This window comes from Emydura macquarii, unplaced genomic scaffold (assembly GCF_026122565.2).
Source record: "Emydura macquarii macquarii isolate MOO-44397 ecotype Brisbane River unplaced genomic scaffold, CSIRO-AGI_Emac_v2 contig_968, whole genome shotgun sequence".
NCBI classification, from domain to species: Eukaryota; Metazoa; Chordata; order Testudines; family Chelidae; genus Emydura; species Emydura macquarii.
In genome coordinates this window covers 1,871,963-1,894,686 of record NW_027131105.1, presented here as the reverse complement: position 1 = coordinate 1,894,686, position 22,724 = coordinate 1,871,963, and the positions used below count along the sequence as shown (strand labels likewise).

The window sequence follows — 22,724 nt, the reverse complement described above, 5'->3', positions numbered from 1 at the left end:
TTAGAATAAAAGAATGAGAAAAGGAGATGGGTGCAACTTTGAAACAGAAGTACTCCCAGCACTACACAAAAGGGCCACCCAATCACTAATAAAAAAAAAAATTAAAAAAACAAAAGAAAAATTGAGATTATAGGTCTGACTCTGTAGTTCTACAAAAAGATTTCAGATCAGAGATCTGCCTCTAAGTATGCTGGGAACAAACCTGAAGTGTTTGTTAAAATATGAAAAAAGAGCAATAATTCTAATGGAGTTCAACATTATATGAATCTGAAATAATCATCTACGTAATGATTTAACAGTGAACACACAAGTTGGTTATGAAAAACAGAAGTGATACTTTAGCAATATGATGAATTATTGTAATTTGTATTAAAAGTAAAAATATTATCTTTCAGTTTTCTTGTTTGTGCTAGATCACCTTTCTCACAATATATTTTATGAAAAGTGTGGCTATTTACATTAATATTTAACTTACCAATAGCATCTGAATCCTCTATCTGTGAATAAGGAAGCCTGGGTTTACTAAATCTAGCTTTTGTAGAAACTTTGTCCTTGGTATCCCATATCTTCAAAGTTACTTTGTGATCTCTCAATTTTATCAGAAACTCATTGGTCACATTAATATCAATACTGTGGTTCCACGACACCCATATTTGGTCATTTTCAAACCACGGTTTCACAACCTATTATGAACACAGAGTTGAAAAACATTAATGAATGTCAGAAGTAATGAAGAAAGATTCACACATTGAACATCCTAACTGCAGGCATTCCAGGAAAAAGGACCCATTACTGACCATATTTTAAATTTAATTTTTAAAGAGCCTTAGAATTACAAAACACCAGATAAGTGCACAGGGAGCAGTAAAACATTTAATTAATTCCAGGTGGCATGGATTATACAGCCACTAGATAGAAAGTACGCAGTAAAGTATGATATGGCATCCCATATATTTTTTCCCACTCAGAGAGCAATTGATCTTCAGTTAGGAGAGGGGTAACAGACTATATTACTAAAGCTGCATGCTAGGGACTAAAGAAATTGTTCTTAAAATGTAAATTAGAATCAGATCACGCTGGGAGTTATTAGAACCTTTTAAAGAGATCTTGTATCTAATATGAGTCTGTGTGTCAGCCTACTGTGTCACAGCAGCACATTTTGTTGGGCTAAGTCAAAATAGCCATAACAAACCAAGTTCAGATCTTACAAAGATGTCAGATCAAAACAGAAGTTAAACAGCCAACAAAAGGAAGAATATGTATTGAAGACTGAATAAAATACTACATGTATGTATACATTTCATGACTTAGTATACATGAAATAAAAGCACAAATGCTAAAATCCATCCTATATTCTACAATATACTATATCCTGTTTCTTTGGTTTCTAGAGATGTTATTGATCTGACATCTTTTATCAACATGCAATTGACTTTACAACAGTGTGTTGTTTGGCCAAGAGGTAGAAAAGAAAACCTGAATCTTAAAGAAACGGGCAATAAATCAGACCACCAATCAGAGGGCTAGGAATACAGGGGAAAAGATGACAGTGGCAAGATACAAGTTAGCCTTTTTGCATCCACTGTATGAATAAGCTATTACAAGTGAAAATGTAAGGCCTGCAACCCTTACTCATGGGAAAAGTTAATAAGCCTATCCATGTGAGTAAGGCGAACAGGATTTGGTCCCAAATCTATTTCCAAAAAAAGCTTCAAAACCTTTCAAATGCATATTTGAAAGCAGGCAGACAGTTGATTTTAAAAAATGTTATAGTATTTTATATGATGTTTAAATAGGAGCTAATCTGTCAAAACAGCTTGAACCACTGGGGCTACTTTACTAAGTAAGGGCAGCAGGATCTTGGAACAACAAATTTCATATGTGTATGGCTTCTAGGACCTGAGCATTCTCTTCCCATCTCCGCACTCTCAAATCTTCCTTTATTTATAGAGGATTTTAAATGGCCTAACATAAAATATTAGGTAATTATTTCTAGGCTTCAAAATATCACCTATTGTATAGAGAGAATGTCATAACATGAGCTTCGCTTCTTTTTCACTGACTGATTCTTTGCTGCACAGCTCCCTCCATCTCACTGATTTTCCACATCCCGTTTCAAAACACTTCCTCCAGCCTTCCTACAACAAACAAGGATCAGACTTTCCTTAGGCTATGTCTACGCTACAGCCTATGTTGGCATAACTTATGTTGCCCAGGGATGTGAAAAAACCACCCCACTGAGCAACATAAGTTACACTGACATAAGCGCTCATGTGCACAGAGCACTGTGTCGGCAGGAGAGCTCTCCCGTTGGCATAGAGTGTTTTCACCAGATGCACTGCTGTGGCACAGCTGTACCAGTATAGCTGCGCCGCTGCAGTGCTGTACGTATGGACATGACCTTACTTTTCTGATTGTTTGCAGTGTTGCTGTACCCATGTTGATCCCAGGATATGAGAAAAACAAGGTGGGTGAGGCAACATCTTTTACTGAACCAACTTCTATTGGTGGGGATAAACTTTTGAGCTTCACAAAGCTCTTCCTCAGGAACCCTGTGTTCTGGCCTCCAAACAACCCAACCTCACCAAGCTCATCCATCAGAAGCTAGCTCCCCACAAACCAGAGTGAACCATTCAAACCAGCACCAGACCCTTCCAGAAAAACAGACAAGACCTGCAGACATCTCTCCACTGCTTGATCAATACCCTCCACAACACACCTTTCAAGATCTATGGGTCCTACACGTGCCTATCACAACATGTGGTGTACCTCATCCAATGCCCCAGTAACAGCTATGTGGGTTAAACTAGACTATCACTACATTCTCAAATGAGCTCACACAGAACAATGATCAAGAGACAAAAACACCCTATCACCGGAAGATGAACACTTTTTACAAAGCGATCATTCCATATATGGCCTCTCAGTCCTCGTCCTCAAAGGCAAGGTGCACAACACATTCAAAAGAGGAACCTTAGAACTTAAATTCCTAACTCTGCTGGAGGCTAAAAATCATGGACTCAACAGAGACACTGGTTTGATGGTTCATTACAACAATTTGTAACATACACTGTGGCCTACTAACCCTCTTTTGTCCTAGGACTGCAGAGGTGTTAAGTGCCCACTTCATTTTAAGTGGTCTCCTACAACATGTGTGAACCCTATAGGCTTAATAAATCTGTTCCACCCTCTATTTAGCTGTCAAATTGGTTACCTTCTCCAGGCCTGAGGAAGAGTTCCGTGAAGCTCGAAAGCTTGTTCCCTCCACCAACAGAAATTGGTCCAATAAAAGATATATACCTCACCTCCTTGGTCTCTCTCAATCTCATTGTAGGTCAGAACCACAATTTCGATCACCGGCTAGGCTGAATGATGAAGGAGGCTGAGATTAAGAACACTCCTGCCTCATTCAGTACATGGTTTATATTTATATGGTATGCAATGAGTGAGGCATCAGGTCACACATTAAACAAATAATACATTTAAAAAAGGAATCCAGGGTCTATAACTCTCCATCTCTAAAACTCTTCTATGGTTTTACATCCACTCACTGAGGAAATTATTGTCGTTGACCGTTTCTGCCTGTAGCGCTCTGCTAGAATCTGTGCAGTCGATGGCTGACAGAGAAAGGAGAAAAAGGGAGAGGATAGCAAACAGGAAAATAAATTAAAAGGGAAATGACAAAGTGAGAATCTTAATTGCAATCTCTCAAGCTAATATACCTTTCTAGCATTCATATAAATTGAGCATTTTTAACTGCATATGTGACTTATGTATTTTTATTATATACTGCCAGACATATCATCCATAACGATTCAGAAAAAAAATCAGCAACCACAAATTCACTCAGTTGCACTGTTTGAGGGATGCAGAAGTTTACATAACACCATTGTGACATACGCACTTGAAAATGCATGCAATGTATGGACAGGCTGTTCCCCTTCTGTCTGTGAGAGCCAAGGGCAGTACAAGACCAGCTATCAAAAAGAGGATGCGAACATCAACATTAATACATTAAAGTTTTAGGCCCTGTTCAGCATTGCTCATTAATAGGTGGGCAGGGCAGGGTTCATTGTCAAATTAAAGGACAGTGGTTTCTGGATAGCAATTAAGACTTTCATCTTCATTCTTCAACTATGTCCTTCACCTGGAGACAATTTAAATTTAATTTTCCAAGATGGCCCTTATTAAGTTGTGCTCCTGAAGTGAAAGGAAGCTCAGTGAACTGCACTTCAGTGAAATACTGAAATTGCTCGGTGTTCTTACCCTCCTTCCTTTTGCAATTCCTGAAGCATAGCTATAATTTTCACTACAGAACTGCTGGAGTAATACAGCAATATCTGTGTACTAGAGCGTTAGCTAACCCTGACTATCAATATTGAAATGGTATCATTCCAGGAGCAAGTGTTCTGAAGGAGTTAGTGAAAAAGTCACGACTAGAAACAGTGCACACGGGATAACTTGAAAAGCACCTTTTTGGATAGGATGAATGCACCAGTCCTTCAATGGACAGTGATCCCAGTGAGTACTGGCTGTCAAAGAAAGACTTAGACAAGAAGGTTTTGGCCTCTGCTCACTTGAGTTATCTTCAATGGGACTACTCAGTGGTGTATGGTGAGTAGGATATGTCCTTTACCAGTGATGTGGTCTCTCATATATCCTTCAGGCCAAAATTACAAAAATTGATTCTGGGATCTATTTCTTTTTAAATAATTATGTTCAGTCCCTTTAAACTAATATAAAAGTAATTAAAGCATGCATATCTAATTCTGTTTAATAGTAGTCTTTGGCTATAAATGTATAAAAGTCATCTAGAGAGATGTTCTATTTTCATTATTAATCTTGGGTCAAATTTTCAAAATCACCTAAGTGACTTATGGCCCACATCTTTAAAGGTAGGTAGGCCCCTAAATACCTTTGAGGATCTGGGCCTTAGGAGCCTAAGTAACTTAGGCACTTTTGAAAGTTTTTCCCTTGGCAAAAGAGGGACTAAATTCACTCTTCCTTCTTCATTGACCACACAGCACCATTTCTGTGTTATAGCTTTAAGAGAATTCTAAGCATGGACTGTACACATTGTTACTAAGATTTTTTTTTTTGCCTTTTGGGAAAAAACCAATAATAATGACAGGGCAAAAGCAAGTTCATGCCCTAGAGGAAACAAACAAAAACATTCCAGCAGATGACAACAAAAAGCCTCAAATTTACCAGTCTCTAACTGAAGAAAAGAAACTGAAGAAAAGATTGGGCCAAGTTCTTTCCTTCTTTTTTAGTTTAAATAACAACCCTCTTTTCAAACAAGGGGAGAAGATAAAGGAAGGGTTATTACAGTACAAGTCCTTTTCATATTATCATAACAAGTAAATTTTTCCCTCAATTCAATTTAAAAAAAATGAACCTTTTTGAACACAAAGATCTGAAGTTAAGATTTCCAAAGTCAGTTATGGCTATATTCCCTATATGACTTTAAATAACCTACAAATTAAACCATTCATGTTGAGAGATTAGAAAGGGAAATGATTAATTACACTTTCAAAGGTTATATTCAAAATATTGTATTCATTTCTCCCATATTCCTCAGCTCACACAGAAGTTATTTTGATTTGAGGGTGCTCGATAATTTGCTTAATTGAACCAACCGTTTTTGAAATGTGTTATGACCCTGTGGAACAAAAATGTGTTACAAATGCATCCTCATTAAAACATGTCCCCAATTAATTCCATATACATTATAAATTGTGCATCTCTCTATAATCATTTTTGGAGCTTTGATTCAAACAATTCTACAATATAAAATGTTTCTACATTAGTATACACTGAACTTATAAAAACATGCGATATTATTAGGAAATTTCTTAGGAAGGAACTAGGAACATAGTAGCTTCTCCAAAACTAAATCTATTGTTTTGTAAGAAAAAAATCACTTAAAATATTTCAAGTTGATTGGAAGATTATTTACTGTGCATGTGTTTTTTTCCAAACTGAAGTCATCTTATAAAGGAATAAACTTTCAATATGTTGTAAAGACTATAAAGCAAAAATCTCAGACCTTATCTACACACAGATTTTGTAGTGATGTAACCATTTCAGTTATAGTGATCTTTTTACCTAAATAGTTATTCCAGTACAACCCCTCATATAGGAGTATTTATACCACTATAAAGATGCCTTAAATCAGCATAGCTTATTCACCCTGTCTTGTATAAGAACAAACTATATTGGTATAAGCATCTTTATATCGATATAATTAAGTCCATGCTGGTCTAATTAAATAACTTGTGTGTGTAGACAAAGCCCAAGTAGTGCTAATAGAAGTATGAGCATGACTCACCTACATCACCTTTGGAAGCATTCTGCTGGCTCCATTACATGACATACTGGATTGTTCAGTTTTAAACTGCTAGGACAGCCACTTTTGCATAACTATTTCAGAAATCTCTCTTATGCCAAATAGAGATCATGGTAAATAATAGTAAATAAAAACTAATTATTCCCAAAATTATAAAAATCATACTATGTACCTTGGAATCACATTCCACAAACAGCTTGGCCACCACACCAAACAACGCCAAATCAAGTTTCCTAGGCTCAATGTCATCTGGTAGAAGGAAATACTCAATGTGGTAGTAACGTCGCATTTTTGGAATAGCTGCATCTTTGCCAACATTAGACTTTTTTCTTTGCCTTTCATCTAAATTGGATGGCCTATGCTTTTGACCTAGGAAAAATATTTATATGGATTTAGAAAGTTTCAGATGTCAAGCTCAGCACAACAACAGTCCACCTATGACTCCATGCTACACAAATAGCTTGTATGGAAGACGCAGAGCTCCTTACTACATAAGGTTGTGCTGGCTGTTTACACTCCTGCCACATCCATATACCCCGATTCCACATCAGAACCACACCAGTTCTTTTGCAAAGGTGCCCATAGACTGAGGGGATAGATTTGCCTCTAATAACACTATTCCCAGATTAGTAGTTGATTATATTTTTGATAATATACTCATAAATAATGAGGGAAACAAAAACTTGTCAGTTACAATTTGAAGTCTGTTTAAAAAAAAAGAAAAGAAACCACATAAAAAGAAGTGCTTGCCAAAATAGATAGTTAATGGTGAAAGATTTACTAGATTTAAACCTAATCTGGCTCAATTCACAGGGGCAAACCTCCTAATGAGCATAATGCTACAAATCACAGTAAAATTAAGACACAAGGAACAAATGTTTGCTAGTAGCCTTCCACAGGACATTGCCGAGCTATGTTCTGATATCTTCTTATTTTATGTTTTTTTCAAATATTCCTCAAAAATGCTGTTTCTTAGATTTTCAGAAAGCCTTTGACAAGGTCCCTCACCAAAGGCTCTTAATCAAAGTAAGCTGTCATCGAATAAGAGGGAAGGTCCTCTACTGGATCAGTAACTGGTTAAAAGATAGAAAACAAAGGGTAGGAATAAATGGTAAATTTTCAGAATGGAATGTGGTCAATAGTGGTGTCCCCCACGGGCCTGTACTGGGATCAGTACTGTTCAACATATTCATAAATGATCTGGAAAAAGGGGTAAACAGGAAGGTGGAAAAATGTGCAGATGATAACTACTCAAGATAGCTAAGTCCTGTGGAATCAAAGAATTAATCATAAAATTGATGAATAGAATGCCTGGTCTGAAACTGGTCATAGAAGGCCTGGCCTGAAGTTGTAGCCTGAAACTGAAATAGAAGCCCCAGGCTAAACCATTAACAGAATGCCTCAACTGAAATTAGGATAAAGATATTAAAATCCCACAAGAGGTCTCTGAACCACACCCCAGGAGCAAGTCTCTGTTATGAGCCTTAAGCCTTATTGAAATCTGAACAGATTTCACCTGTTTCGATAAGTACCAGTACCTGCCCCCCCTTTGTCTTACTGGCCCCATAGAAAATTACTCCATACAAATTAGCATTTGAACAGGTATTGTGTAACCATCCATCTTCAGGTGTCAGCCAGGGTCCCTGAAAACCTGATTGTATAATCAAGTGACTCACTGGGCATTCCTGTGAGGGTGTCTGGGGTGTCCCACTGTGCATTGTGATTGTCTTTCCTGTTAAGTATAAACTGTTAATCAAATTCCACTATACGATCAATGTGTAAATGAACCTAAGCAACCCCTATATAAGTCTTTTGTATCTGGTAGCCAGGTGAAGTACATTTGTCCAGCATCCAGACATGCTGCTTGACTTCCCTATAGCCACCTGGGTTTTCCCTATGGCTATAGTATTCCCCATAGCTATGGTTATGTGATTGTGTGTGTCACAATTAAAGCTGCACCCGATCCAACTTTAAAATGTAGCAGTGTGATTCTTTTCCACGACAGTCCAAAGCAGACTGCAAAGAGTTACAAAGGAATCTCACAAAACTGGGTGACTGGACAACGAAATGGCTGATGAAACTCAATGTTGATAAATGGAAAGTAATGCATATTGGAAAACATAATCCCAACTACACATATATAATGATGGGGTCTAAATTAGTTGTTACCACTCAAGAAAGAGATCTTGGAGTCATTGTGGATAGTTCTCTGAAAACATCTATTCAATATGCAGCAGCAGTCAAAAAAGCTAACAGAATGTTGGGAATCATTAGGAAACAGTTAGATAATAAGACAGAAAATATCATATTGCCACTTTATAAACCCATAGAACGCCCACATCTTGAATACTGCATGACGATCTGATCGCCCCATCTAAACTAGTATTGGACTATTGGCATATCTACCACCAGTAGTCAAAGATCAGTCAATTGCCAAACTAGATTGTCCATCATACCATCCCCTCCATAAATTTATCAAGCTCAGTTTTGAAGCCAGCTAGGTTTTTTGCCCCCACTGCTCCCCTTGGAAGGCTATTCCAGAACTTCACTCCTATGATGGTTAGAAGTCAATGGTGCTTGGCAGTAGTGTGGGAGAAGAGTCCAATGCACAAGCAGCAGATATTCCCACAGTGGCTACAGGTCCATTTGCCAGATGGAGGCTGGAGTGCACGCTGCTTCCTAGCTCGCCTACAGGCCTCAGCCTGGGCTCTCTGATGACTTTCCACTATGACTGCACCAGCCTTAACCCGGCTTCTTCAGAGTGAGTGGTTGTGGCAGGGCTTGCCCAGTTGTCAGTGGAAATGCTGAATTTCTTGAGACCCTGCTTGACCTAGTCACTGTATCAGAGCTTTGGCCTTTCTCTGCATTGCACCTAGTTCTTGAGTTGGCCATCAAGCACAACTTTCGGCAGAAGACCTTGAGGCACATGCTCCACGTGTCCTGACCTGCGAAGCCTGCGAGCATCCAGCATAGTCTGCACGGAGTGTGGGCCAGTTCTCTCAAGGATTTCATTGTTAGTGATCCATTGGTGCCAACTGACTCCAAGGATTTGCCTGAGACAATGAAGGCGGAAGCTGTTCAATCTCCACTCCTGCTTGGAGTACTTTACCCAACTTTCACAGATGTAAAGGAGGATACTGAGGATAAAAGCCTGATAGACGGACACCTTTGTATTCAGGGTTAGCAGCTTGTTGTTCCAGATACGTGAAGTAAGTTTGCCAAAGGTGACAGAGACTTTGCCAATTCTCGCATCAAACTCTGTATCAAAGCTAAGTGAGCTGGTTAAAGTTGAGCCATGATAGTATATGATCCATGTTATTCAGAGCTTCATTAATGATGTAGAGTTTAGGTAGGATGTCAGTGCCCTGTGAAATGACAACTGTTTTATTAATACTGATTACCATGCCAAACTTGATATAGTCAGAGAATTTATTCATCATGATCTTCAATTCATCAGGTGAATTAGAGATGAACGCAGTGTCATCTGCGAAGAGCAGATCCCGAATAGTGAGCTGGGTGACATGCCTTTTGCTCTGAAATCACCTGATGTTAAACAAGTAACCGTCCACCCTCGATTCAATTAATACTCCAGCTTTTAAGTATGCTTTCAGAAACGATCAAAGAATGGAGAAGAAGATGCCAAAGCCAGTAGGTGCTAAGACACAGTCTTACTTCATGCCAGTATCAATGCTAAACTCAGATATTTCATTTTCATACTGGATAGTTGCCTTTGTTCCCTCATAGAACTCCTTAAATAGGGAGAGCACTTTTTGTGGACAGCCAATTTTCAACAGGATCTTGTATATGCCATTCCTGCTAACTGTGCCAAAGGCCTTTTGTAGATCAACGACTGATACGCAGAGAGGTGCCTATTGTTACAGTCTGGCCGGTCCTTCTGGGGTTTGCCACTGGATCCATAGATGGTGTAGCCAGCAATGCAACAACAAACCTGTCTCCCCTTGGGACGTTAACGGGGGGGGGGGGGGAGGGTGTAGTGGAACCCCCTGGGTAAAGAAAATGTCCCCAGAAAAGCAGATAAGCCGGAGTCTTGTTGACCAACAGTACCCACACTATTGGGACTACACCCATTTAGAAAAAGTGAAGTTGTGGACATGGTAAGGTGGATGCTTCCTTCACTCGGAGTGGTGTTCCAGCTAGCAACTGCAGTAGGCCTATACCAATTGTCTTGACCTTCGTCTTGCCACTGGAGTTCTATAGTCCCTGCCGAGAGAGAAGGTGGAGGGTCTATGGCATCCCTTCCTTCGTTTTGCCTAGGTGTACACATCAAAGATCTGTGCTCAATGGTCGCTTGTCCTGGTGGGGAAGGACCGCGGCATCGGCAGTGGCTCAGATGTTCAAGCAACCCTATTTAGGAGAAGCCTGCTTGCCCCAATTCGGGGAAGGCCCTAGAAAAGGTGAGATAAAAAAGCTCCCTTCCAACTTTTTCTTTCCTGACTCTAAATTAATCATTGCTTATTGGAATGTTTGTACTATGTTAACCGGATTTGAACTGAAAGACCATGAACTTCAGAAAATAGCCATAATTGATGGAGAACTACATCAACTGGATGTTGATATTGCAGCCCTCAGTGAGAGAAGACTTTCAGAAACTGAATCATTAGGTGAAGTAAACTACCACTTCTGCTGGACTGGGAAATCTGAAAATGAACCAAGGATATACGTTATCAGATCTGCTGTCAAGAAGTCGGTCTTTAGTTCATGTAATCCTCTGGTATTTATTAAGGAGAGGACCATGCAGCTGGATGTGAATACGAACTTGAGAACCCTGATTTTTCTGTCCATTTACGGACAAACACTTGACTCCTCTAAACAGCAAAATGACAAGTTCTATTCTCACCTGGAACAAATTATCAAGAATGTCCCGTAAGGAACTGACTCATTGTTCTTGGTGATTTCAATGCCGTGTGGGAAAGGACTGGGGAGCACTGGGGACATATCATTGGCCAACACAGCACAGGTAGCCTTAATGAAAATGGCCAGCGTGTCCTTGAGCTTTGCACCTATTGTGAGCTGATCACCTCGAATACCTATTTTGCTAGCAGTAGCAAGGTCACATGGAGTCACCCCCGCTCTGGACACTAGTATCAGCCTGACCTCATCCTGATCTGTCGCAGAAACATTCGTTATGTACTGCATGTTCAATCAATGCATATCGCTGATTGTGAAAGACAAGGTCAGTATCAGGGTCAGACTCCAATTACATCTTTAAAAGATCCATCACGCAAAGTCAAAAGGCAAACTTTGCCTCAACAATACTAACGTGAAGGACTCTGAAACTTGTGCAGTTTCAAAATGTGCTTGAGTGTGTTTCTGAAAATGATCAACTTGGTTCCCCTGATTCTAACACCTTATGGGACAATTTTAAGAATAAGACACTAGCTACTGCCAAGGATGTCTTTGGAACAACAAAATAAAAACAACCCAACTGGTTCACAGCATGTGAACATCTGCTGCTCCCACTTATAGATAAGAAAAAGCAAACTCACCTAACTTTACTGCAACCAACGAAGTCCAGAACAATTAAGTTCATAGAGGCTAAGGTTGCAGTCCAGAAAGCTACTCGAGAATGTGCCCAGAAGTACTGGCAAGCCCTGTGCAAGAAGATTCTGACCTGCTCTGAAAGAGGGGACTTTCGTGGTACCTCTGATGGAATCAAAGAGGCACTTGGTCCAATTTGTTTAAAAAACAAAACAAATAAACAAACAAACAAACGACAATGCTGGTAAGACATTTTATTTTGACACAAAAATGAGAATTTTCCAAACAATAGGGAATTTTAAAACTATAATAAAAACATAGTGAGTTGGAACATCTGCACATAGATACTACAGAAGCAGGTGCATTAAATATTTATATCTAAAATAGATGAGTACCTACCCCACCCTTCTCTTAAATTATGATGAATTTCAGTGGGACAACTCACAATGCATAAAGATAGGCACATGCATAAATTCTTGCAGGACACTTGAAAAGGTGCTTCACTGGAAAATAAATGTAGAGACAGAGGAGCAGCTGCCCCAGACTGACACATCGAATGATCTAAGAAAACTATCCTTAGAAGTAAAGAAAAGGAGTTTAACCTCCACACCCATCCACCTCTTGGCCACTCTAGTCCAATTATAAACAAGGGAATCAATTACAATGACTGTTTTTGCAATGACTAAAACCATCAACTTGAACAACACTGACTACTGAACAGCTATCAAATGGTAAAGGTTTTCAGACACTACGACCTAAGCTTGAAACTTTGAACCTAACTGCAAAAGGCAGGGTTCCTCCCCATCACCATTCACTTGAGCACCTTCTACATAATACTATAAAATTAGCAAAGTCAACAGGATTGCACAGTAGTATAACAAGGGTGATGAGAGACCCCCCACACACAACTACAGCTAGAAGGGGTATAAATGAACAAACATCCTTTCTGCAGTTTGCTCCCCAAGCAATGGGGATGAGCCACACAGGTTAAAGGAACAAGAGGGGTCATGTCTGGTACCTACCTGCAGCTACTGGCACAGCCAGTGAGATTGAGAACATGCAGGTTACTATGTGTGAGGAGTGAAGTTGCTCCAAGCTCTTCTCAAAGAGCAATGGCCTGCTGTCTTCGTCCTCGGGGGTGGGGTGGCCACCATCCCCACGTACATCTGAGGTTTCCGTTCCAAAGCTGCTCTCAGAGATAGTGGCTTCCAACTCCACTTCCACCAGCTCTTCTTTCTCTTCCTCCACCACCTCTGTCTTTGAATCCTGGACAAGAGGCTCTGTCAGCTCTCCAGAGACTTCATCCTTTTGGTTTTGCAAAACCATCTTAAAGCACAGTCACACCAGCTCCTGGGTTGTCTGGCTGCAGAGTAGAAAAGGCCAAGCACTTATTCCATTACCACTATATACGGAGCAAGCAGTCATCTCTGCCAGAGCCCATGCAGGGGTGGGGAAGAGGAAGTTAGGGGAGGCAGAAAAATCTATTACTTCTCTTTTAGGAACACTTTTAAACCCACACATAAAATATCCAGGCATTAATTCATGGCAGCAGGGAAAGAAGCCACACAAAGGTCTCCAAGCAGCAGGCCAAGGCAAACAGCAAGTCAACATACTGCCAAGTTGGCAAATAATAATGCAAAGCATAGAAAAAATACAAAGGGGGAAATGTGTTCAATAGCTAGGAAGTTACCAAATTTTTAAAGCCAGGGAAAAGGCTGTTTTTAACTGGGACATGTGAAGAGAGATTAACATAGTTTCCCCCAGCCATTTGGAAATCACCAAGGCCCCATCCTACAAGCACATGGCCTGCACCTGCTCCGAGCCTGGTAACCCCGAGCATTGCCATGGCACTAACAGAGGGAAAGCCACCACCCCGCCAGCCAGAATGTCCCATTTTTAAAGCAGCGAGTCCATCGGGAAGAAGCGCTGGGCAGTGGGCAGCCATGCAGCAGAGAACACAGCGGGTTCCTGATGAGAACCTGGGCTCAGCGTACCTGGCGCTGCACACACAGATACCCCCTCCCCCCAACACGGCCCCTCCCCCCTAAACTGTCACTTTCAACTGCAGCCAGCCTGAGGGAGGCTCCCCGTGCCAGAGCCGTCCCTAGCCCGCGCAGCGCCCAGGGGTGGGTGAGTCCCGCGTTTCCCCAGGCTCCTGCCCTGCACGCGGACACGGGGCGCGGGGACCTCAGCGCCCCCGGCTGCGCGCAACGCAACGCAACGCACCTTCCCCAGCCCCTGGAGCCGGCCCGGTTCCGGAGCCGGCTCCGCGCAGGTGGCAACTGTCCTCGCTCTGAAATGCGTTGCTCGCGTCTCCCTCCGCCGCTCTAAAGAGTCCCCGTTCCGCGCTGCGCACGGAGCCGAGGCATCACCTGGCCGCCGGCGCAAATGCTCTTTGGCGCAGGGATCCCTTCCCGGGCGGAGGGAGCGAGGAGGCGGCAGAAGTTGTTTGAGACGCGCGCGCGCGAGCTGGGTTCTTGCTGCGGCAGCTCGCGGCGCTCGAGGCACCCCATGGGCGTCGCTGCGGTGTGGGGCGGGGTCACGGGGTGCGGGCTGGGGAAGCCGACGGGCATCACTGCGGTACGGGGTGCACTGCAGCGAATGGCCGGGTAGCACCAGCCACGCCAAAAGCGCAGCACAGGGCGCGAGCAGGCCTCTGCAGGGCACAGCCTCGTGCTCGCCCAAGGAAACGAGGAACAGTCACAACACCAGGGCACCTCCGCGGGGGCCCTGTGCCACACAGCATGTGCCAGGGCAGACTGTAACGGGACTTCACCCCTGTGCCAGGTCTCCTCTAATACACTAAGCACAGGCCCTTCAGTGTGCCCTGCTGCCTGCCGCACTGAGAACAAGGCACTAAACGTGGCCCCTGTGACTTGCCTAAATAGCACCAGTAAAAATTGTCCATGTGCGTGTGAATGATTGCCGTGCCTAGCAAGGGCTTTATGTCTGCATGCTGGCTCCCCTCTCCAACCACCAGTCCTGGCTAGAGCATGGCTTCAGTAGTGGCTGAGAAGGATTAGTTATGGAATCAACACCCAGCTCCTACAGTTTCACTAGTCTACTCCAGAGTCTCCCTGTCCACGAATAGAATTAGCTGAACCCTGCTTAGTTTATGAGGCATGACAAAAATCACAGCTTGGGGGAGTAGGGCTGCTAGATTAGATTGATTGTGGGCTAACTGATGAAGAATAGATGTGTATTTCAGTAATAGGCAGCAGAGCCTGAAAGAAAAACAACCAACTGTACTTAAATAAGTCACTGCTCAGAATAAGGAAAGAGATAAAGGCAAAGGCACTGGAAGTTTAGGTGTTTGGTTAATATTCTGTAGAGAGATATGGCAGATGAAGTCTTTTATTGAACCAATTGCTGTTGTGAATAGGACAAGCTTTTGAGCTACACAGAGCTCTTCTTCAGGTCTAGTATTCTGCAGGCTAGGTTTTTTTTTAATGGGTGTGCAGGTATTTAAAATTTAACTACACATTGTATTGAGGGCCTGAATAAAAATATTAGGGTATTTTTACACCATAGGGAGATACTATCTTATTTTGCATGAGATTTAACTTGTGATAATATGAAATAGTCCTGTTTGAAGATTGCCACTGAATTCTTGTTACAATCTGTGTTGTGATGGGTGAGTAGGGTTAGCTACCCCTTTAAAATAAGTGACTGCTGTTACAATGTGGAGATTTGTATTTCTGTGGTGCCTCATCATCTGGATATTTCAAAGTACTTCACTAAAAGTAATCAATTTAGCTTTGTGGCGTAGGCAAGTATAACTCTATCCATCTATAAAATGGGTAAAGTGAGACCAGAGAAGTGGGTTTGACAGGTGATGCTGTGGCCTGAACTCTGATCATGCCCCTTGTCTGGCCAACTGTGCCCCCAAAGCCCAAGGATTCCCAGCAGTGGGGAGTTCACACAGGTTTTGCAGGGAAGAAGAATGATTTTGCATAGTGCAACTCCCTTTTCTCTGACAGATTTGGGGCCTTTTTAGTGGAGGTATTGCTATTTTCATCCTTTCCATAGCAAAATTCAGCAGAATAGTTTTCCCTTTAAGTAGTACCCTTGTAGATGGACTACAGTTAGGTCTGCCCCATGAGCCAACATGCAAGCCCTCTGGCAGAGCAATTCAGAGCCTCCCGCAGATCTTAATAGTTTACATTTTGAGACTGATGCAGTGTGTTACTTTTTAGTCTCTTGGCTATAATAAAGTGTTGTATCAGTTACATATCTGATATGCTCATGATTGTGCCCTGCACTGGTACTGGGGAGATGGGTCAGGTGAGAGGGAGACTTTAACTGGTCTTTTCCATCAGAAAACAATAAATGATGAGAGAGAGGTAACAAATGACTTAAAATGAGGATTGGTAGTGCCCTCCAATATATGCCCCTTGTAGCTATATTGATCTGACCCTTCATGGTACACTAGGATCCAAATGTTAAGAATTATGTGCATAATCAGTGCTTGCAATTACCACAGATATCCAGACAGTCATAGTACTTGTATGGCCAAATGGCCAGGCAGACGTTTAATCGATCATGTATATATGCAGTTATGTTCCCACATAATTCTAGAAATCGGGGCCTGGATGGCTGAAGCAATGGCACATTCTTCTTATTACATTCATTTTTAAAGCACCCATCACCTCAGCTAGGTATCAATAAGCCACTGCTTGCCAAAGTACCAGCTTACGTTAGGACTAGATCAATCACCTTTGATCTTATATTTGCAAATAATCATTCAAAAGATTTCAGCTTTCAAATTTTCAGCAGCTGGGTTGGAACTCACTACCGAAGGATAAAACCATCATCTTTCTTAAAATTTTTAATATATCAAATATACCTGAAATTTTCCCATTGCAATACCAGTTACTATATAGACATTATTATTTATCCTTTGTTGAGCATTGACAATGTATTCCAGTGATGCACACAAGGATGAAGAAACGGTAGATTTACACACCATACAGCCAGTTATACACCGTACAGCCAAAACAAATGCCAAGAAAAATGCAAAGTTCTTGATTGACGGACTGTCATCAAAAACCCAGCAAAATAAGTGAGATTTGGAAACACACCTTTCTCAAGGACACCTCTAAACCCTGGCATGGCATCACACCATGTTAACTTACAGAAAATTAACGTGCACGTGTTAGAAAACAGAAACTGTAAAAATCAGAGGGTCAATTGGGCACATGCTTAACTTCACCCTGCATTCACGTTAATGTTCTCAATTACCCCACTCCCTTGTCTGCATATTGTCTACTTAAACTCTAAGGAGCAGAGAGACCTTGTCTTCACATACATCTGTAAAGTGTCTATCTCAATGCTAAAAGTATACAAATAATAACTAAGCCTCACAACACTCTCAGTCATGTACCAAATTGACATGGAGGTTACCTAAGGCACAGAAAGGTGAAGTGATTTATCCAGCATCATGCAGTGAGTCAGCAGTAGAGCAGAAGATAGAACTCCAGTGTCCTGACTCAGCCTCCTGCTCAACACTGCCTCTCATAATGAAATGCTATTCCATATTTATCACTTTCCCTTTTGTATTTTACTGTACATACAAAACTTTCCCAAACATTGCTGAGCCTAATAAACAAGACAGCAGATAGGAAATAACTTAGAATATGACAAAGACAAGACTATACCATTATCACTGCTATTAGTTCTTCCCAGAAGTTCTCTTCTGTGATAGCAGAAGCATAAGAGACATCCAATATTAATTCAAAAGTTATACATAAAACTCATATGATCACCTCTTTGCTGGAAAGGACTTGGGAAAACAAGATGTTTGTCATAAAACTTGTCCTATTGCTAGCACAGCACAATATGAAGTCTTTCTAAACCCCACATGATTTATATTCACCGAAGTCACTGGAAATCCATTTCCTGCATGTTCTGTTAACACTTTAATTATCATATATAGACAAACTATATTAAACATTGTCCTGTATATATAGCTGCTATTCATGGACTACTTTCTGGTTGCACTATCAGCTTCTTCCTATTGTATTATTTGGTGCTTATGTATTGCTAATTTTATATAATTTGTTTCACATGATGCAGACATATTGGATAAGTCTTCAATGTGAAGAACTTTTCTCCACAGACCTGGTTAAACAAAAATATTGACTGAATAAGACATTTTTAAAAGTTCTGACACGATTTTGCCTGTGATACATTTTCTCCAAAGTCTAGCAGTCCTATATAGTACTGAGTGATAATCCACTACAGCTATGGGACTATTATATTGTTATTCTGGAACTTTGAATAACACAGCAGTCGGTGCTGACTACTTGTCCTGCAGCATGTACCAACTCTAAAATAAAAGGCTGGTCTACTTCCCTGAAACTCAGAACAGTTGTTTCTATAAGTGACTTCATTGCGTGTGCATCTAGGTCAGAAACAAGCCCATTCCTAGCTAATGTGGTTGCAATTAGCAATCCATCAGCGGTAGTGGCAGTTAAATCAAAGTCTTCTCAATGCAATAAAATTGAGTCAGACTCTTAAATTCAAACATCAATTCTGTTTAATGAATTTCAAAAGCAACATTTTAAATGTTTTTAATTTTCAAATGCTGTCACAACACTGGAACCAATCACTCCATTCAACTCCACTGCCACGTATGGCCTTGTCTATTATATGGATTCATCATACAAATATTCCACTGGTGTTATTGACACTGGGAGTTCTGGGTATAGACAAAGTGCTCACATTTTTAATACTGTGTTATCAGACCCGCTCTGAGCAGTTTAGAGAATATGGTATTAAAAATGCCAATGTGTACAGAAGTCTTGTGTACACTAGGCGTGAATCCTAGCTCCATTGAAGGCAAGGACAAAAATCCCATTGACTTTAATGGGGCTATTATAGGCTTCCCAACATAGCTAGCACTGGTAGAGCTGCATTGCAATAGTGGGAATTTTTTACCAACATCCTTAATAAACAAGGCTTAAGTGTGTACAAATTCATGTCTTCATTGTAAAGGTAAATAGATTACATAAGCAAATGCAAAGCTTCCTTTTTCAAAAAGAGGAAGCCCAATAAAACAGAGGCAGAAGTGAGCTGCAGTAAAGTAGTCAAGGGTAACTGAGTTTTCCCATTTCTCATTTGGGGAATATGGAGTTTAGGTTAATTTACCTACCTCTTTTTTTACCACCATCCCACTGGTGAAGCTACACATTTTTTTGGTCTAGCTGCTGTTACAACATTTTCAAAGACTGCATGATTTTATTTACTGCTGGACCTCATCACACAACAACAACCCCTTTCAAAGGGGTGAGAGATTCTTTAGAGAAAGAAAACAAGATGTAATGACCAAAGCACTTATGCTCATATACATTATCTACTTTGTGTCACAGATACAACTTAGTTGAATTTGAACGGACACCACTCTGACCTACTCATTTCCTTATAACAATGCAAAATGACAAGCCACAGATTTATCATGCCATTTAGTGGTCCTCCATTCTTTTAAAACAGAAGAACAGCAGATGGTCAATGTGCAGTTCAACAAAGGCCCAAATGTGTTCTAACACTGTTTTAGTGCCTGTAGTCTAGAGAGAGATGTGACCAAAAAACTCAACAGCAACTCAACTGGAAACTCCAGGTGTTGCAGTAAAATTTATGCTGATATTTTTATAGTCTGGTAATGATTCTGTCAGTCTTTAAATAAATTATCTCCACTCTGGACATTTTTTACAATTTAAAATAGCTAGACCAAACCAAGTTTCATTGTTTCAGCATTTACCCTCAAGACTTTTATGCCTTAATTCTAGCCAGGGATCTGTTCAGTTGATGTGTCTATGTAGGAGATGTGGATTTATATAATATCTATTAAAATCTCAAAAGGATTTATGGTTTGTAATTTATCCCCTCATAGTGTATGATAAGGAATATTTTGTTGAACCTAATGAATATAGTAGGATAAAAAAAGTTAGGTTAAGACAAAGTGTTGGCATTCCCCTGAGACCTCTTCCACTCGGTTCCCCAAGAACTCAGTATGACTGCAGTCTCGTCACCCAGGTTTCTTTATTTGGCATACAGCAAAGCTATGCTATGTTGATCAGATTCAAGCATATGGCATACCACAAAGTTACACTGTCAACCTCTTCCTTTATATACATTTACACATTACACTGCATTTACTATACATTGCATTACACATTTTTGGACTGGTTGGTTATTTACAGGAACCAATCCCTGTACAGCATGCTCTGTCCACACACTGTCTATGTATGACCTACTCTTTACCTTATCTTTACATTGCCAACTTACCTTATCCATTCTTATCTTGTCCACTGTAAATGGTTCCCTCAGTGTTGCCCCTTATTTTAGCTAGAACAGGCATTCTGTTTCCAGCCCGCTGATACATTTACCTCCCTAATCCTGTCTCCCAAGAAATGAGGCCTCACCTGCATCCAATTACTTAACTCAAGCCAGGTCTACACAAAGAAAGCATAGTCATTAAGGATGGAAAAGACCTATTAGATCATCTAGTCATTCCTTCTGCCAATCAAAAACATGATAGATTACAAATTATGTGAGCTAAATATTTATCATGTCAAGTTTTATAAGCAGGAAAAAAAACCCTATGAAAGAAAATGCCCCTTAAGATGAGGTATGAAAATACATCAAGTCTTAACACACCAGAAACGAACTGATGAAACCAGGAAGAAGATTTTACAGACCACAGTGATTGCATAATTACAAAACAAATGACTGTTTTGGACAATGAACACATAAAGAAGAGAACATTAGTGGGTACAGCTCTGTCCTTGAAAAAAAAAAAAGGCTTGATCCTGTGGGGCACTGAGTGGGGGAACTCCAGACCTTAAAGCAGTGGTTTTCAACCTGTTGTCCATGGACCCCTGGGGGTCCGCAGACTATGTCTAACATTTCCAAAGGGGTCCGCACCTCCATTCGAAATTCCTTTAGGGATGAAAAAGGGTTGACTACCTTTGCCTTAAAGCATCAAGCCCAACGGAGCTCTTCAGCAAAACAGTATTGTTGCATGTTGTGAATGTACAGATTTTTATCATATGAATAATCAGAAATCTGATTTATATTAAAGAGAACAGGATAATGGGCCCCTTTGTTTCACGAAGATGCTTTCTCTTGGAGATTCACAGCAGATGGAATTAAGTCATCATTCCCATTCAGTGTGAACTAAGGACAGTCACTCCATTCAGCAAATTCTGTGTCTTACTCATGCAAAGAATCCCACTGAATACTAATATGCAGGGTCTCAATAAACAGTTTTTACCTTTTGAATAACAAGAAATGAATGTTGACAGCTTCATGTTTGAGCAAACATTTAATTTTTAAGGAGAACGTACTCCTATCAGATATATATCTTCTGAAAATTTCAGAGCTTTAGAAAATACATGGATTTAAGCCAGTTTAAATTGTGGAGCAAGTAGACATATTTTTATGTTACATCTGACAATTTCTTACAAGGCACATACTTATGCCAAAACATATCACATCTGCCGAGAGGTGCAAAAATACAGGAGCAAAACCAAAAACAAGCCGATTATGGCCCTGAATTCTGCAAGGTACTTAAGCATATGCCTAAATTTAAGCATGAGAATAGTCCCATGAATTTAAGTAGAACTACACATGCTTAAAATTAGGTACATGCTTAAGTACCTTGCTGAATTGGGATCTACAGCATAACATTTTTTGGTTTTTTTGCCAACTTTAGGCTTGCAATTTTATGAAACTGGAAATGAATGCTCAGCCAAATTCAGACTGAAGAAAATACAACCAAAATAACAATGAAGGTGTTAAAGGTTACTTACTCTGAAACTTTTAGCAAAAACCTTGTTCAAATATCACTGTGGCAACTGCTTGTGCTTTTACAGCAGTGTCATTTCCATTATAACCCCCTATTTTTCATAGGTGCATACAACTCAACTGAAAAAGTGTTCCAGGTTGAAACCGAACAGAAATGTTTTTAGAACAAGAGCTGTTGTCTTTAAATAAAACCTCTTAAATAAAACAAACGAATGCAAAGAAATGGATATTTACCAGCCTTACGTGCCTTTATTTTACATTCCCCTAAAAACAGCTAGTTTAAAATAAGATTCTGTAGATGTATTTAAAAGTAATATACAGTTATGCAACAGATATTTAAAGTACAGCTACTTCTAATTATTACTTTTCACAGTAATTTCTATTATGTGATACGGTGGATACATAGCACAAAACTGGGTACTGTTAATTTGCTTTCACAAGACACTACATTATTTGAGCTTCTGGTGTTTGGGTATTAAAAATAGTTCAACATTTTAACTTTGAGTCTCTATACGGTGATGCAGTATCCCCTGAAATTAATGGAAAGACTCTCCGTGGTTTCAACAGACATTGAGTCATATCCATAATCCTTCAGACCTCTCAGGCAAAGTGCATTACTGCAATCACTGTAAAGTGTCATCTTTGGGGAGTTTTGTTTGAAGAAGGATTTTGAGTTGAGGACTTAAGGCTTGGCACCAAAGTCAAGACTAAATCTCTCAATAATTTCTATTGGAGCAGAATCAATGGAAAAAAACCCAGCTGGGCTTGTGCTCTCCTCTTTGCTACTTAGGATGAATAAAAAAGGGGCCTGATGGATTGTGCTCCCCTCCACCTCCAAAAAACAAAAACAAAAATTCTGCTTCTCTTTTATATTAGAAATTGAGAACATTCTCTCCTTGAAGGCCTGTACAACAAAATGTCACAAGAGACAAAGTTGAGCAACTGAGATGGGAAAATATTTTTTTTAGTCAGGCTGTTTAAAATTCTGCTGTTTGTTTCACTGATAGTCAATAGTTGTTGGGTATTTGGGGTTTCTTTAATTTTGTTTTTTGTGTCTAGTTATTGCTAA

At 40.3% G+C, this 22,724-nt stretch overlaps 1 protein-coding gene across 1 annotated transcript in view; it reads right to left on the bottom strand.

Annotated features, from left to right (window-relative positions):
• CFAP92 (cilia and flagella associated protein 92 (putative)) overlaps window positions 1-14,139 on the bottom strand; it is a 90,272-nt gene extending 76,133 nt beyond the window's left edge. Inside the window, exons 1-5 of the mRNA XM_067544406.1 lie at window positions 14,075-14,139; window positions 12,871-13,211; window positions 6,522-6,718; window positions 3,552-3,617; window positions 476-683 (exon numbers count right to left, since the gene is read on the bottom strand). Coding sequence (XP_067400507.1) covers window positions 476-683; window positions 3,552-3,617; window positions 6,522-6,718; window positions 12,871-13,174 — 775 coding nt within the window. The 5' untranslated portion in view covers window positions 13,175-13,211; window positions 14,075-14,139. The remainder of the gene's footprint in view (window positions 1-475; window positions 684-3,551; window positions 3,618-6,521; window positions 6,719-12,870; window positions 13,212-14,074) is intronic.
• Between the last annotated feature and the right edge of the window lie 8,585 nt (window positions 14,140-22,724).